The sequence below is a fragment of the Sesamum indicum genome, linkage group LG6 (assembly GCF_000512975.1).
Source record: "Sesamum indicum cultivar Zhongzhi No. 13 linkage group LG6, S_indicum_v1.0, whole genome shotgun sequence".
NCBI lineage: Eukaryota > Viridiplantae > Streptophyta > Magnoliopsida > Lamiales > Pedaliaceae > Sesamum > Sesamum indicum.
In genome coordinates, this window is record NC_026150.1 from 8270893 (window position 1) to 8289347 (window position 18455).

The window sequence follows — 18455 nt, forward strand, 5'->3', positions numbered from 1 at the left end:
CAAATTTTAGGGAATGAGAGTGTAATTATCCCATAATTTTAATACTTTTTAGGCTTTCGAGGACTCCCACTTTTTTGCTTTGTCAATAATTCAAACGGATCCCTTTTTGTAATAATAATAATAATAATAAATAATAATAATAATAATAATAATAATAATAATAATAATAAGGGATAATTATATTCTCCTCCCTGAAATTTGGTGTAATTATATATAAATTTTTTATGGTTTGCAAAATTACATTTAATATTTCTAAAGTTTGCTTCCATCTAATAAATAAATTCCTTTGTTAGTCAAAAAAATTTACTGAATTTATTGATACTAACAAAAAAAATAAGATAAAAATTCAGATTTATCCATAATTGACTTATAACTGACTCATTGTAGGTTAAATAAAATTTTTTATGACCAAATTACCCTGATACATCTTCACACTTCAATACATACGAGGATGTATATTTTCTCTGTTATATGCATAGTTTAGCTAGAAAAAGTTGTTTTAACCTACAATAAATTAAGAATAAGTCAATCAAGAATTTTTGTTAATATCAACAAAATCAGTAAATTTTGACTAACGAAGGGACTTATTTGTTAGAGAGAAGCAAGTTTTAAGGGTAATAAATATAATTTTTCAAACTAAAGAGACAATAATTCATCCAAATGTAAATATAGGAAAAAAGAAGAAATGATATGATTCATACTATTTGATATTTTCACGTTCAATTTATTAAAAAGCCCCATTTTAACCTTAAAAAAAAAAAAATCAAGCTTCTCAATTGTTTGACAACCTATTATGGGACAAAACTAATTGTACTAAAACTAAAGATTTCAAGAGAAAATAATCATTTGTACTTAAATGGTTTTTGATTAAGACTTTCAAGAAAATAGAAGCGGTGATCAAGAAACTGGCTTCTCCCAAGAGTAGTTCCTTCATTGCATATTTGGACTAGACTACTTGCAAAAATCCCTGCAACTACATGTTTAGGTTACTTAATACAGATCTTTACACAGGTTAAAACATCTACAGACTCGGAGCATCATCTTCAATTCTTTCGGACAACTCTCTGAAGAGCTTGTCTGATCACACTTGCTGATGCAGTTTTCAATCCCTTGCACTGCAAACAATGTAGGAGATCATTAGTAGGTAGTCATATATATGCTCTTCCATATCAAGAGAGAGAGAGAGAGTTAGAAAGAGATGATCAAGAAATTCTTGATGTGGATATCAGACCTTTGCTTTCAAAGTCATGGATAGAATTCCATCGTCGATGGAGGATTGGGCGCTTTGCGTATCCAAATGTAGCTTGCTTATGGCTTCCATAACTTCAAGCAATACACATTCCCTCCAAAAACACCTCATCTCAATCAACACATCCTTGTCTGCAATGGTGACGGTTAAATTGTCTGTCGAGGAATCTCTCAAACGAGCCCTGTTGGTTTCGCCTCCTGTTTTCTCCATTTCACTAGCCTTTCTCTTGTTCATTGATGGCTTCTTGGTACTACCGTTTTTACTAGGGCCGTAATTATCTGACGTCCTCTCAATGGCATCCAGAGGTTTGCTCTGTGTACTCGACCCTAGCTCCGCTGCTTCTTTGTAAGATTCCAGCTCCTCGACTCTTCTCTCAAGCTCTCTCAAGTACTCTATTGTATGATCAAGAATCGATACTTTGTCAACCTGCAGAGAAAAACCAGGAAACTTTCCTTCATAGTTCATGAGAGAGGATAAAATCAAGAACCAAAGTCAGAGATTTACACACCTTGCCACCAGATGGGACTAATGATCCGAGAATTGTAAATCTCTCATTTATTTTTTCTCTTCGTTTCCTTTCAGACAAGACGTGGTTTCTATCCACTTCCTCTACTTCTGGTTTAGAATTCCCATTGTTTTTAACAGATTCAAGCCGGCAATTTTCATGCATTCTTGCCACTTCAAGGAGCACTTTCTTTAGTAATCTTTGTGAAGTTGTTCCACTTTGGGGTACCGGTGCTCCCGACGTTCCATCCTTCCTCCAGCTAATGAAGCTCGATCCTCCACTTCCTTTCCCAAAATAGGGCCCCAGAATCAACTGATGAGAACTCTTCAAAAGGTTGGAAAGTACAGTTTGATAATGAACATCATTGCCTTGGAGACCAGAGGTGTTGTTCTGATTACATTCTTGAGTTTCACGAATACAACTGTTTGTTTCTCTCTTCCCGTCCGAAAGTGGGAGCGGTGTCTCAGGATCTTCATACGTATGTGATACACAGTCACTGGAATTCATAGAATTGTTAAGACAACTGATTGCATCATCCATGAATGGCCAGCTTTGCTCCCCATCAGCTACTTCTACCAAATTTGATTCCTCTCTCAGCAGATTGTCTGCAAAATCATTTGAACAGTCGTTGGGAGAACAATTGTCCATGTCCGGACAATCCAAAAATTGATCGAGACCATCTTCAGGCATGTTAGCACAATCAGGCATTTCACAGTTGAGACCATTGTTGCTGACAATGTTGTTAGAGACATGGTTGGTAATGTTGGGAACAGGCACAGTCACAGAAGGACTATCCAGGAACGAGGTCTTTATATGCTGAATTAGATCAAGATCTTCTGCAACCTTTAGAAACAACATCAAGAAAATTGCTAATTACAAGGTTGCGGAGATCAACCGTGTAGTAGTAAAATAGAAAACTATTATGACAGTTGCATACGAGTTCAGTGGTTCCCAGCTCAACGACACCTCCTAAATGCGGGAAACACACTATTGTCTGCAAGTTGAGAATGATGCATTCTGTGAGAAACATATTCTTTAGAACCATGTGCTGTTTAAGCTAATCATGTCAAAATGCAACATCGAACAATTTGATACCTGGATTGCTGCACTCTGAAAAATGCAATGCAAGTCCAGCCAGCAGATATGATATGGAAATTGAGAAGCAACGAGAAGTTAGAATTTCAAGTAACTTTTGAGAAGAATTATTGCCTTGTGGGCTTATGTAAAGTAAGATAACGTTTTCACAAAGTAAATCTTGCACTTGCCTTCGCTAGCAAAGACCGCGAGAAGACTTTGGTGTCCGCACGGTGAGCATTGCATAGCCAGATTGTCTGATTTTTGGCTAATGTCCTTCCAGGCAACCTTTACAATCGAAAATATATGTACTTGTCAGTTTCTTTTTTCTATAAAATAGTTCACTGGGACACAAAAAACATGCCTCAACTCTGAAACTCAAGGCTGCAACTTATCAAGGTAAACGGCAATGATCCACCAGAAACACAAGTTCAAGGATTGATTCAGCAGAAAGAAGAATTACCCTTGATCAACATTGAACACGAACGACATGCAAACCAAGAAATACCACTCTGCATCGGTGAGATCTTCAGGGGACAACGCAGCCGTGGGCCGTTTAGCTTGAGGGCTGGTTTCGCCAAGTGATAGAGACTCATAAAGTTCCCTCAGTTGGTCGCTTCTCTGCAACCCCAGCTGATCGGCGTTCACTTCTGCAGCCTGAACTGTTTTTCTTGTTTTTATATCACCATTATAGTACCCATCTCCCCATTCCAACACCCTAAAACAGTTCCATTTTACACTTGTTAGATAAAGATTAGTCCGTATTAACATTCACAATGCGGACACCAGAAAACAACTCTGCCCCTCAGAGGCAGCTAACAGGAAAACAAAAATTCATGAACAAGGATGAAATTTAGTTATCCTCCTTGATTTTTAACACCGGTGAACTGTAATACAATTTTGGTGAGCATCCAGACAGGTCAATAGAAGACCTCTACAGTGCAAGTCCAAAGCAGATGTCCCATCAAAATCAGATTCACATGTGAACAATCTACAATAATTGGCCTGGGGAGGCTTAGTTTATGAAAGCTAAACTTAGGAATTCCCCTCGACCTTCAAACTGTGCCCACATTACAGAAAATTTTCCACATACAGCAAGAAGCCAAAAGGAAACCCTAAGAACACAAGAAAGAGGTAGACCTAAGAAAACCCATCTCTTTCCTTTTCCTCCGGGGGGGGGGGGTGTCAAGGTAAAGATTGGAGCTTTACCCTGGTTGCCTAGATGAAATAGACCAGAAGATTGCATAGCTCCATTGAATGGTTCTAACAGCAAGAGCAAGTCTCTTCCTTAGATTCTGTGGCACTTCCTCTGGGATTTGGATTTGGTTTTGGTTTGCAGTTGCCATTCTTGAGCTCTGCAGCCCTCTACCTAACATATATAGAAAGCATAATAATCAAATGATATTCCCATAAGAAAAAAAGAAAAGATAATGATAAAGATTTCAACTTGGGATTTGACCAATTCTACCTTAAATGGAAATTACTTGGTAGAGAAAGAGCTTATTGTTGACCTCAACTCTTCATCCTCAAAAATGGCTGCTCAGAGTGGAAGGAAAAACCTCTGGCACAAGAACACCTAATAAGAGTTTCTATACAATCAAGAACTTGGGACCTCTGCTCCTATGGCATGCATGCACATGTTGTAATGCCAAGATTGTCAAAAAATCATTTCTTGAATAATGTTTTGGAGCAAGAAACTGGCTTGAGATTGGAGGAAACTTTTGTGTATGGATTGGGGGGGGGGGGGGGTTGAAACTTTAAAGAATTACAAGCCAATTAGTACACCAGTTTTCATGGCTACTTGAATTGGAAAAATGGGAAGAAAAGCTGAAAAATCATTAAACATCCGACTGATGGTCCTAGAACTGAAAACTCTTGACCCTACACCAATCACCAAACACAAGAAGACACCCCTGACTGGCCAAAAAGATCATATCAGCCACCAGTATGTCTGATTGATGATGTGACATGATCTCAACTTTTTATTGTTTTTAAACTTAATTCATGTGTAAAAAGAATTACGAGTTATTTGGGATGAATAAGGGAAAGAAATTAATAAAACCAAAAAAAGACAACATTAATGAGGAAAAGGAAACATGCAAGTTGCTCTTTATTTAAGGCAACTAATTATGTCAAGAATTTGTGAAAGTAGTAGTACTATGCCCAATGCATGCCAATTCTAGTTGAACTAATCATTATTGTTAGGGATGATAATAATATTAATGAGGAAAAGGAGAGTTGTTGATATTCGCTCCACGAAAATACTAATTCAAATCGAATTTAAATTAATTATATGATAAGTATAATATATATTATATAATTTGTGTATAAAAAAAAAAGAAGAAATTTATCATCACCGCGATTCGAGATCGTAGTGCACATTTAATAATAATAAAAATTATGCTTGGATCGCAGCGCATATTTAGAAATAAATAAATAAAAAATATTATGGCTCTGGAACTCTTTGATTTTTTAACCTTGCATCTATTTTATAAAATATTTTATTTATTTAATCAAATGTTGTAATGTTGATGGTCGTAACATATGATATATATATATATGAAAAAAAAATAAGGGGTGCTTTTTTAAAAAAAAAATAAGAGCAATGATTTTGAATCGCAGTGCTGATAATTTTTTTTTATATAAAAAATATCAGCATCGCGATTTAAAATCACAGTACTGCCTACTTTTTTAATTCCTCCAAAACCATTCATTCTTGTAATTTTTTTCTTCATATTATTAAAATAATTTTCTCGAATATATATCATACTTATTTTTATAATTAATTTGATTCGAAGCAACCTAATCTAAATAAAAGATTTTGAGCACTGCACATCCCTTAAGTCTTTAATCATTGTAGATAATATAATGTCTTCACCAATCCCTCCACTAGGAATATAAAGAACTACCCCCCACTTGATCATATTGTCTATTTTCGTGACTTTCCCTTGATATATTATTACAAGTGACTTTTACAAAGTTTTAGCAGCCTTTGAATGAACGATTGTCTTTTTCTTTCCCCCCTTTTTTTTAGAACAAGAACAGAGGTTTTGAAATTAAGAAATAAGTCGACATGTGTGTCTGAACGGTTGATTTTTTATATATATTATAATGACAATTGATGTCACATGTTTTTTAAAGTCATGTGCAGAATTTATCAAAAATGATTAAATTACTGCATCTTAACATGAGTATTCAATTCATGAGGTTATGGGATTCTGATTTAATAAAATCCAAAGTGCATATTGTTTTCAATTAGGACATATACAAATAAAGGCATTGGTAATGGAATGAAAGGTGAGTAGTTGTAATCCATACGCCTCCCCTTACATTTATTAACTAAAGTCTTGCAATCAACCTCAAGGATTGGTCATACATCACTTCAATTCAAATCATTTCTAACTATATATATATGTCTTGTGAACATTTCTCCAAAGTCATGTATTTTTCTTCCAATTATTGCTATTTTATTATTATTTATATCATATGGAGAATGCTAGTAAATACGTGTCAACATAAATATCAAATCGTAATAAGACTTTTCATTTTTTGGTAAATTACATTGGCAGTCCCTGAGATTAGGCCAATATACATAAACATCCCTTAATCTTTGTAAAATTACAATTACATTTCTTGAACTTATAGTTGTAATTTACACATCCTATTTAAAAGCAAAGCTTACGCAAACTACAACCTTAAGGCAAAGGTTATAGTTGTAATCCACCCACCTTATAACTTTTGAAAAATACATGAGGTGCTTATGTAATTTGATCTAATTTTAGGGTTGTTAATGTAATTTACCCTTTTATATATATAAGTCAGGTTTATGCCCCCAAAATCATAAGGGTAAATTATAAAAAAAAAAAAAATTCTTTGAAAATTGATGTACTTACAAATACCTTTTTATTATTTATAAAATTATAAAATACTTTTATGATTTTATCGTCGATCCAACCACTTCCCCAATCCGCTGGTCTCCTCAGTTTTTCATCTATTCATTAGGATGAACCGATCAAAATGTTCTTATAAACTATAAATTAGAGGGTATCAGTAATTTTCAAAATAATAAAAAGTATATATTATTATAATAAATTTCAAAAAAAAATCATTATAGTACATTATTTATAAATTTTCCCTATAAATTATTTTATAATACAGTTCTAACATCGACAGTGACAATAAAACTTGCGTTGTCTAACATACATAGGACAAATGGTAAATGATTTTCCTAAATTCCCAATAGAGTATGCCTTCGGGCACCAATAATTGAATCACTTTTGTATGATTGATGACTAGGCTGCCTGTTTCCGGGCATTCTTCAATAATAACATATTCAATTTTCTTTCTTTTCTTTTTTTTTTCTTTCATGACAAAAAAAAAGTTATATTAATATAAATAGCTGCAAATTTTAAGTGAAATATTTTTTTCGGGCTAAACTATCTTTAAAACAGTAAATATGTACCTCCTCACATACATTAACGTATAAAGACGTATCAGTAATAAGTCTATCAGGAGTTTTTTTATGATTTTTTTGTTAATATTAGCAAATTCGGTGAATTTTAACTGACGGATGGACTTTTTTATTAAACGGAAGCAAGCCTTAGGGGATCTATGTGTAATTATACTAAATTTTAAGGGAGAAAAAAGTGTTATTATCACTTAATTATATGAATATTTTAATTATCTTTTTTCAATCTAAAAAGAATCTAGATTTTCATGAATTAAGGGATATGTACATGTGCGTGGTAATCTTTTATTTACAGGGTTGGACTCGTATTTAAAGTGTGTACCCATAATAAATGCCCATGTCGGTGAACAGACAAATATAAGATATTTAATAATTATTTAATTTGTACTTAAAAAAATTATATTGTTTAATTAGAATATACCAACACTTTTATTTCATATTTTTCTTGAGAAAATAGTCTCATTGAATAGATAATTTTCTCAATATAAAATTGATTTAATGTTGGAAAATAGTGAAAAGATAAATTAAAGAATAAATTTATTTTGATTGGTTATGATGTGCAACGCATAACAAACACGTGATACTTGAATGATAGTTGATGACACCTAATCATCATCTAGTCGTGTCTAATCAATCAAATAGGCGTGTCATTTGGTTGAAATGATGTGTCTGTTGGGTTAAACGATGTGTTCATTTGGATGAAAAATTATGATTTTTCAAATACATCTTTATTTATTGGACATGTCAATTCCATTATATCATTTCCAACTTCTATAAATAGGTTCTCCCACTTCATTTCATTTCATTCAATCAGCATGGAAAGCATCTTAGAGTATTTCAACGTATTAGCAATAAAAATATTTCGTCTTTTATTAGGAGAGTTATGAATATTGTTTGGTTTGTCATTTCTCAAAATCTGTAGGGCTGATATTTTGTTATTATAAGTCGTTGTATTTTGGGAGATAAATTGACGCTTCTGTTAGCACCAAAATGGGGTAATAATTGTCTTAAAGACAAACACTTCAACTATTGCCGCGCTTTCTAAAACACAATTCCCACATATCTCCCATTGACAATATTAAATATATTAATTAATTTAACTAAAAATAATTTTTTACATTTTTATATATTGACCCCCTAATTATTTTAATTCCCCATAAATATTGAGCCAAGCATAAATTTTCAATTTTCTTGAAACTTTCACTTAATAACCCTATTCTTTTATTTTTATTAAAATTAGGGTTATAAATTGGCATAAAAATGAGATGAGAGTATGAAAAAATTGGTGGATGGAAATGGAACAAGTAGGAAATAAAAGAGTGACAACAAACAACATTAATGAGGTCAGAATTCTCCTGTAGTGTTACTTCATGACATTTGTTTCTTTTATTATATCCCTACCCCACCCCACCCTCCCTACTTCCTTTAATTATGATTTTGAACTCACTAGAACCCCATAATTATGAACATACTGACAAGAAATATATTATAAATAAAAATAAAATATATAAATTAATTAATCATATTTTTATGAAAAAAAAAAAGAAAAAGTAATGGCCATGTCATATTTGTTATGGGGTATAATTGTCATATTTAAAAATTGGAACATACTTTCCAAATGAACGGAATATGCATTGATTTCTCCTCAACAAATACTTTACAAGGTAAAAGAACGTAAAAATCACACTAATAAAATTTCAGTTATAACCCTCCGATGCATAAATTAGACATATCGTGAAGGTGAAATGCTTAAAAGTCGTAAGAAAAATTAGGATATCAAAAATTGTAGTTGGAATATGGAGGATGAGAATTCATAAATTTTTTTAGTATATGATTTTATGTGACCTACAGATATAGAAATTATCGATTAATTACATTAAATTCATTAAGGTTTGAATCAATCTGAAATCAAATCGAAACTATTCAGAGAAATGGTACAAATTTTGATCACTCTGTCATTTGAAATAGAATACATCATTAAAAAAATTACCCCCACATCAAGTATAAAAAATTAGTAACTTCAATGAGAGCATTAATTTCAACATTTTAGTCACTAAACACAAATTCCAAGATAACCCCTGATGTCAAATCATGAATTAGGACCTACCACATAAGTGCAACAAAACCAAATATTGTATAAAATTATTAACATATAAATCTTAGATTAATATATACTTTTTTAGTCTAGTGCAACATTTCAACGTGCTACATGCACTTTAATCACAATGTCAAAATTTCACTATTTAATAAAGGAAAAGAAGTGAAATTTGGTTCAAAATGCATTGACATTTGGATGAAAGTGATGGGTTTTCAGTCATGTTCATCCCTTATTAGTGCTAATCAACGATTTACACTAAGGCCCCATTTAAGTATAAATGCCAAAATTTATAGTCATTATCAAAATAATTAATTAATTCCTTGGTACCAAAATATTGTTTAGGAAATTATATAAAAAGAAAAAAAACAAGAAGAAGTGCATTTTCTTCACAAGATAATTATAATTAATTATATATTATTACTTCTAATTGTTAATAATTCATAAAATATTATTTATAATTCAAATTTATAACTTATGACATATAATGAGTTTTTCTGAGTAGTGACTCTTAAAACTCTGACTTTCTTCCTTTTTTTTTGTAATTTATTATAATAGAATATTTAATTATTAAAAACAAAGAATTTTTTCAAAAGAAATTTCACAATATTAGATTTTAGCTTAAATCAATAATATCGTTTATATGATTAAAATAGCAAATATAGAAAAAGTTATATTTAAGATATAAAAGACGTATATTTATAGATATGATTGAGTTGTATGGTTTATCGTAAACCACTGATGTCATCTTAGTTAGACGTTCATTGTAAATTGAGATACTACATTTACATCTTACGACCTATATTCTGTTTGTACAAATCATACTTCCTTTTGAATAATTGCACATACATTCACTAGAACGTCAATATTATTTATACAAAAAATACTTTTATTTTTTAAAAAATTACACATACACCTTCCAAAAATTTTAATATTCTTGCACAAATTACTCTGTTTTTTTAATTATCAGTGATAATTTTTATAATTATATAAATGAGATGAGTGATTTATATAATATAAATTATAAATGAAAAAATATAAATATAATTATTTCTAATTAATACATACTCGAGTTTAAATCAAGATTATACAACTCAAAGGTATAGTGTGCCGGCTCCCCACAGCCACAAGAGAACAAAAGTAACAGTTGTTAGGAAATGGATCGGGTTAAGATGGATAACAGGTGGAATATGAAGGCGATAAAAGACACACGAATTTGTTAACCCAGTTTGGATATAAATCCTACGTCTGGGGGCGATACCAAGCCAGGAGAAAATACTCAAAGAGGAGGAAAATTGAGGAGTACAACACACACACACTTGTATGCAAGTCTTCACCACACGTGAAAGACAACACTCACCCTCGTCTCAACTCTTTCTTTTCTCTCTACTCTATTCTACTTTGCTCTATAAAACAATGCTAATAAGAGTAGTATATATAGCCATGACTTATCCTTTTTCCAACTCAACTTGGGATTTCTAAGTTGAATGAGGTTATCCTTCTCCAACTCAACTTTGAATCGGGTTATCCTTCTCCAACTCAACTTGGGAATTCTAAGTTGAATCAGGTTATCCTTTTCTTCTTCAAATCAATCTTCACAACTTAACAATCTCCCACTTGAAGATTGATTAGCTTTTCTCCACTTCTTTCTTGGTACCGCCGGGTTTGTCCACTCTAGTCATCAAGGCCAGTCGAAGCCGTACACAGCTTCAACTTCGCCATCGCAACCGCCTTGGTCAGCATGTCCGCAGGATTCTTTTCTCCTTGGATCTTCTCCAGCTGCAGTGCCTTCTTCTCCAGAAGTTGTCGGATGAAATGGTACTTGATCTCGATGTGCTTTGTCCGCGAATGGAACGCGGGATTCTTTGCCAGATGGATCGCACTCTGACTATCACTATGAAGAATCACATCTGCCTGAGGTTTCCCTAATTCACCCAACAAGTGTTGCAGCCAAATGAGCTCCTTAGCTGCCTCAGTAACTGCCACGTACTCAGCTTCCGTCGTGGACAGTGTGACAACCTTCTGCAACTTTGAGACCCAGGATACGGCTGTACCGCCATATGTGAACACGTACCCTGTAGTGCTCCTCCTTTTGTCATAGTCACTCCCTGCAAAATCAGCGTCAACAAACCCAAACAAGGTAAGCTTGCCCTTACCAAACACCAATGCTCGGTCCTTAGTACCCCTCAGGTACCTAAGAATCCATTTCACAGCTTCCCAGTGCATCACTCCTGGATTGCTCATAAAACGGCTAACTACTCCCACTGCATGTGCTATATCCGGTCGAGTACAGATCATAGCATACATCAGGCTCCCAATTGCTGAGGCATACGGTGTGACTCTCATCTTTGCACGTTCGGAGTCAGTCTGGGGCGAATCACTGTTGGATAGTTTGAACTGATTTCCCAATGGCGTTCCAACCGGTTTTGCATTTTCCATCTTGAATCTGCATAATACCTTCTCAATATAATCAGATTGAGATAACCATAATTTACCAATACCTTTGTCCCTTGTGATTTTCATGCCCAATATCTGTCTTGCTTCGCCAAGATCTTTCATGTCAAACTTCCTCGATAACTGATCCTTGAGCCTATTGATCTCCTTGACATTTGATCCTGCTATCAACATGTCATCAACATACAGGAGTAGAATGATAAAAAACTCATCGAACCTCTTCACGTAGCAGCAATGATCAGCATTGCATCTAGAGAAACCTATCTCTAGCATGAAGTTGTCAAACTTCCTGTACCACTGCCGCGGAGCCTGTTTCAATCCATACAGGCTTTTCTTCAGGCGACACACCTGCTGATCATCTCCATTATACCCCTCTGGTTGTACCATGTATATCTCCTCCTCAAGATCCCCGTGTAGGAAGGCTGTCTTTACATCCATCTGTTGTAACTCCAAGTTCTCTGCCGCTACCATGCTCAACACAAGACGAATAGTAGTTAACTTGACAACAGGTGTAAAAACATCAGTAAAGTCAATACCGTATCTTTGTTGGAATCCCTTTACTACGAGTCTTGCCTTGTACCGCTTCTTCCCGTCTGATTCTTCCTTAACCCGATAGACCCATCTGTTCTGTAGGGCCTTCTTTCCTTTTGGGAGCTGACACAATTCCCATGTGTTGTTTTTCTTCAACGAGTTCATCTCGTCGTTCATCGCAAGCTCCCACTTGCTCTTGTGGACATCATTGACTGCCTCTGCGTAACATTCGGGTTCTCCACAATCAGACAAAAGCAAGTAATAAAGAGAGGGGGAGTACCTATCTGGGGCCCTTCTCAGCCTCGGTTCTCGACCCAGTGCCAAGGGTGTGCTGCTTTCAGTAATCGGTTCCTCCGATACTGGTTCTGGCTCTATCTCCGTTTGTTCGGTTTCGTCCGTCTGAACTCCCACTGAATCCGTATCTGCTGGTCTCATGATCCCGGAATTTGAAATATCGAGATCAACAAATTCCCTTTCCTTCTTGTCATCGTCCGGGCTTACCTTCCTGTCGTTGTACATTACATCCTCATTGAATATAACATTCCTACTACGAATTATTTTCCGGTTTTGATCATCCCAGAATCTATACCCAAATTCGTCAGTCCCATACCCAATGAATGTACATTTAATCGACTTAGCATCCAGCTTAGTCCGATCATCGTTCAAAATATAGGCTGAACAACCAAACGTACGTAAGAAAGAAAGATCCACTTTCTTACCACTCCATACCTCTTCTGGTATCCTGTTGTTCAACGGGACAGAAGGCCCTCGATTGATCAAGAAAGCAGCCGTGTTGACTGCATCTGCCCAAAACATCTTTGGTAGTCCGCTCTTCAATCGCATGCATCTCGCACGCTCATTCAGTGTTCTGTTCATCCTCTCAGCAACGCCATTTTGCTGAGGTGTCCCCGGGATTGTTTTCTGCATTCGGATTCCATGGTCGGCGCAGTAATTCTTGATACCTTCACTGTTGTACTCGCCACCGTTATCCGATCTGAGACATTTCACTTGTAGACCTGTCTCATTTTCCACTAGTGCCCTCCATCTCCTGAATGTATCAAAGGCATCAGATTTTCTTTTTAAGAAATACACCCATACCTTTCTAGTGGAATCATCGACGAATGTCATGTAGTACGTTGATCCACCAAGAGATGACACTGGTGCTGGCCCCCACAAATCGGTGTGAACAAGCTCCAACTTTTCTTTCCTCGGAGTTCTTCCTGTGGTCAAGAAGCTCACCCGCTTCTGCTTTCCGAACACGCAGTGTTCACAATGACCCACCTCCACCGATTTTAACTCGGGCAACCGTCCTTTCGACTTCAGCACGTTCATTCCTTTCTCGCTCATGTGGCCCAAGCGATTGTGCCACAGGTTAGCCTGCGATACAGTTCCTGCAAAGGGAATGTTTAAACTGGATCCTCCCGCCATGTAGAGCGTTCCCGACTTTAGTCCTCGAGCCAAAGTCATTGCTCCCCGACTGATCTTCCACTTCGCGTCTCCAAACGTCGTGTGGAATCCATCACTATCCAGCTGTCCGACTGAGATCAAGTTCCTTTTCAGTCCTGGTATGTGTCTCACATCATGTAGGGTCCAGCATGACCCATTCGTTGATTTGATCCGCACATCTCCCTTTCCTACAATCTTGAGGGGTTTGTTATCTGCAAGATAAACTAAGCCAAAATCACCTGAGGTGTATGGCTCCATGATGTCTTTGTTGCTGCATGAGTGGAATGAGGCCCCTGAATCCACAACCCAATCATCGGAAGAACTGCTCACACTCAACAAGAGTGCATCCGTGATCTCCTCCGTCGCGGCATTCGCTGTTCGGCCCTCCTTTTCCTTCTTTGGCGCCCGACATTCGCTTTTCATGTGTCCGGGCTTCTCGCAGTTCCAGCACACCATCTCCTTCTTGCCCTTGTTCTTCCCCCTGGACCTTGACCTGGACCTTCCACGGTATTTACCCCGTGTGTCAGGTCTCCCTCTGGACTCTGTATGTAGCGCAGAGCCAGATGATCCACCCGTTTGCTTTCTACGGGTTTCCTCGTTCAACATCATGTCCCTGATGTTGTCGAACTTCATCTTCTCCTTCCCAGACGAAGTGCTCACTGAAGTAACAACCACATCCCAACTGTCAGGTAAAGATGAAAGCAAAATTAACGCTTTTACCTCATCGTCAAACACGATATCCACAGACGCCAGCTGTGTCGTGAGTTGGTTGAAGTCATTGAGGTGATCGGCCACCGACTTCCTCTCCTCCATCTGCAACCTGAATAGTTTTTTCATCAGCATAACCTTGTTCATTGCTGAGGGTTTCTCGTACATATCGGCAAGAGTCTGTAGAACTTCCTTCGTGCTCTTTGCTCCCTTCACATGATAGGCGACATTCCGAGAGAGCGACAGGATTATTGCGCTCATCGCCTTTCGATCGAGCACCTTCCATTCTTCATCACTCGTCTTCTCGGACTTCTCTGCAAGTGGTTCGTACAGGTCCTTCCCGTACAGGTAGGCCTCCATCTGCATACGCCAAAACCCAAAGTCGGAACCATTGAACCGTTCGACTGGAAACTTTCCCTCCATCTTAACTCCTTGAACCAGGCTCTGATACCAGTTGTTAGGAAATGGATCGGGTTAAGATGGATAACAGGTGGAATATGAAGGCGATAAAAGACACACGAATTTGTTAACCCAGTTTGGATATAAATCCTACGTCTGGGGGCGATACCAAGCCAGGAGAAAACACTCAAAGAGGAGAAAAATTGAGGAGTACAACACACACACACTTGTATGCAAGTCTTCACCACACGTGAAAAACAACACTCACCCTCGTCTCAACTCTTTCTTTTCTCTCTACTCTATTCTACTTTGCTCTATAAAACAATGCTAATAAGAGTAGTATATATAGCCATGACTTATCCTTTTTCCAACTCAACTTGGGATTTCTAAGTTGAATGAGGTTATCCTTCTCCAACTCAACTTTGAATCGGGTTATCCTTCTCCAACTCAACTTGGGAATTCTAAGTTACTTATCCTTCCAACTCAACTTGGGATTTCTAAGTTGAATGAGGTTATCCTTCTCCAACTCAACTTTGAATCGGGTTATCCTTCTCCAACTCAACTTGGGAATTCTAAGTTGAATCAGGTTATCCTTTTCTTCTTCAAATCAATCTTCACAACTTAACAACAGTATAAACACAGCACATACATACCACACAAAAATTGGGCATGTCAACAACCGTGGTGTCGTTTTTTTACAAGTGCGACGTAAATTGCAAACTGACAATATACAATATGAAGTTGTCAGCAAGAATGAAGTCAGATCCAACACAGTTAATCCAAAAGATATGGGAATTAGGTGTATCTAAATACTTTACTCCATAATTATACCTTTTATTTTATGCAATGTACTTAGCCTCAAATACACATCTTATACGCTATCTCATATATATATATATATTAGATAATTCTATCTACGTTGAATACATCATTTAGTGTGTTTAGAGATTAAATATATAACAAATAATTTTATATAATGTAAACAGGAAAAGAACATGATTGGTGGCGTGTCTGACACGCGTTTTAGACAAAATTCTTATTTTGTTAATTTATAAGTTTAAGAGTTCCAATTCTTCTCTTTTTTTTAAAAAAAAATAAATAAATACGGATAATTACACTCCCTTCCCCTAAAATTTTGTGTAATTACACCTAGATTCTGTGTAGTTTGAGAAATTACCTCTAGCACTCTTGAGGTTTGCTTCCGTCTGACAAATAAGTCACTCAATTAATCAAAATTTATTGAATTTGCTGATATTAACAAAAAAAAACAAAATTGATATTTATTTTTTATTGACTTATTACTAATTTATTACATGTCAAACAATTTTTTTCGACTAAACTACCCTTATAACAGTGCAATATGCCTCCTCACAAGTATTAACGTGTGAAAACGTATGAGGGTAATTTGATCATAAAAAAAATTATCTGACTTACAATAAATCAGTAATAAGTCAATCGAACTTAAGTATAGTGTTGTTAATATCAACAAATTTGTTGAATTTTAACTAATTGAGGGATTTATTTGTCATGCGGAAGTGAACCTCAAAGGTGTTAGATATAATTTTTAAACTACAATGAATTTAAGTGTAATTACACTAAACTTAAGATGATGGAAGGTAATTATCTAAAAAAAATAAAATTAATTAAATGAAATAGTATTACACTATTTAGTTTTTCATTATTATTATTATTTCACCTCATTTTCTTTTTAATTCCTTTTAAGATTGTGCCTTTTCTTTTCGAGGCACAATAGTATCATAGTCTACAAATCATATTCAATTATTTTTTCACTATAATTGGAATGAACATATTTTTCATTAGATTTTTGTGAATAATTTCATCACATAGTACATCAAGAGACTCATACCCTAGCAATTATGCCCATTTATGTATTATAAGTCGGGATGACTTAATATTTAACATCAAACGTTGTCTACTAATGACGTGAGTTCAAATTTTTTGTCAAAGCATTTGGTGGGATTAAATGTACGTCCTCACTTTTGATTCTCATATGATTAGATTTTGACTTTTTCTCAATAGTAAGCCACTTGTAGGGACCTTGATCAGCACACATGATGATGCAAGTACAATGTTCTCTGTCGGGTTTAAATGCATACCAGTCAAGTGTTGGTGTGCCATTAGAATACGTCATTGAAGTGTGATAGAAGATTTTTTTTCACTGGGCGTAGTATTTTTTTAATTATTATTATGAAACATGTAATAATAAAAAATGGGATTTTGGGCTTCGTTCCCATTGATTAGAGTTCTAAATTGTAAGGTTGGGTCCAATTTTAGTACATCCTCGTACAACAGAGAAGGGCCCATCTGGAAATAACCAACAATAACATCTTGCAAGGCCTCATCTACGGCCCTGATTAGGACTAATCAAAATTTGATTCCGAATTGTGTGATACTGCACAATACGTTGGGCTGATTTTGAAACTTTAAACGGGTCTTGAGTCGGGTTAAGATCTTAGTGGTCTGGACACGAATTCATCTCAATCGTTTTTTGTTTTGTATATTTTGCATCTACTTATATAAAATATATTTATACATATATAAAGTTTGTGTAATTTATTATACTTATATATAGTACACAAACTTAATAATTTCATAAATTAAAATAATGATATAAATAGTTTATAAACGTTTTACTATTTTAATAAGTAATACATATTTTATAATTTTTAATATTTTTATGTCTAAAACATGCACCATATAAATTTATAAAAAAATATTAATCTTTCAATAATATTATTGTCTCATATTTATAAAATTAAGATGATATTATTTTTATTATTTTTTAATAGTTTAAAAAATATTAATTGAGTTTACCGAGCCCAATCTAACGGGTCCTAGGTCCCGAGCTCGGCATGGGTCTCGGGAGGATCCGATTCCAGAATTTTCTTGATGGGTGGGTTTCAAATTTTGACAAACTCATCTCAGATCTGTCCGGTTAACATTCCCAATAATTAGATAATTTAATCCAAATTTTAATTAAAATTAATAAATTTAAAAAAAATAAAAATAAAAGATAATTATAGTTGTAGTCTCAAAACAAAATCCGTGACATACATGGAGGATGCATGATTATTCTGAGATTCATTCTTGGCTTCTCAAATATTTTCTTGATGGGTGGGTTTCAAATTTTGACAAACTCATCTCAGATCTGTCCGGTTAACATTCCCAATAATTAGATAATTTAATCCAAATTTTAATTAAAATTAATAAATTTAAAAAAAATAAAAATAAAAGATAATTATAGTTGTAGTCTCAAAACAAAATCCGTGACATACATGGAGGATGCATGATTATTCTGAGATTCATTCTTGGCTTCTCAAAACTAAATTTATAGTCAATGATATTTTAGTTTAGAGGTTAAAATTGAAGTCTATTAAATAAATTTGAAATTATGAATTCAGTTTATTAGACGATAGATATTTATCTCACTTTATATAAATTTATTTTGATTTATTTTATTATTATATTGATATATTAATTAAATCAATATATTATTCGATTTATT

At 34.8% G+C, this 18455-nt stretch overlaps 1 protein-coding gene across 2 annotated transcripts; it reads right to left on the reverse strand.

Moving 5' to 3' along the window:
* LOC105164084 (transcription factor EGL1) lies at positions 846-4748 on the reverse strand. 2 transcript variants are annotated; one of them, XM_011082645.2, is made up of 9 exons: positions 4297-4747; positions 4038-4197; positions 3292-3546; positions 3020-3116; positions 2850-2864; positions 2692-2748; positions 1758-2597; positions 1232-1675; positions 846-1115 (listed from the first exon to the last, which is right to left on the reverse strand). In XM_011082645.2, the coding sequence occupies exons 2-9, from the start codon at positions 4172-4174 to the stop codon at positions 1044-1046; spliced, it is 1917 nt and encodes a 638-aa protein (XP_011080947.1). In that variant the 5' UTR covers positions 4175-4197; positions 4297-4747; the 3' UTR covers positions 846-1043. The 2 variants fall into 2 exon arrangements, with proteins under 2 accessions (XP_011080947.1, XP_020550437.1); XM_020694778.1 differs by lacking the exons at positions 2692-2748; positions 2850-2864 and having other exon boundaries at positions 4297-4748.

What these genes read in the sequence shown, in the direction of transcription:
- LOC105164084 (XM_011082645.2), bottom strand. Translation starts at nt 4,174, where the DNA reads ATGGCAACTGCAAACCAAAACCAAATCCAAATCCCAGAGGAAGTGCCA. An exon ending in ATTTCATCTAGGCAACCAGG is followed by an intron (nt 3,547 to 4,037) that starts GTAAAGCTCCAA and finishes GAACTGTTTTAG; the next exon opens with GGTGTTGGAATGGGGAGATG. An exon ending in AGCTGGGAACCACTGAACTC is followed by an intron (nt 2,598 to 2,691) that starts GTATGCAACTGT and finishes TTGTTTCTAAAG; the next exon opens with GTTGCAGAAGATCTTGATCT.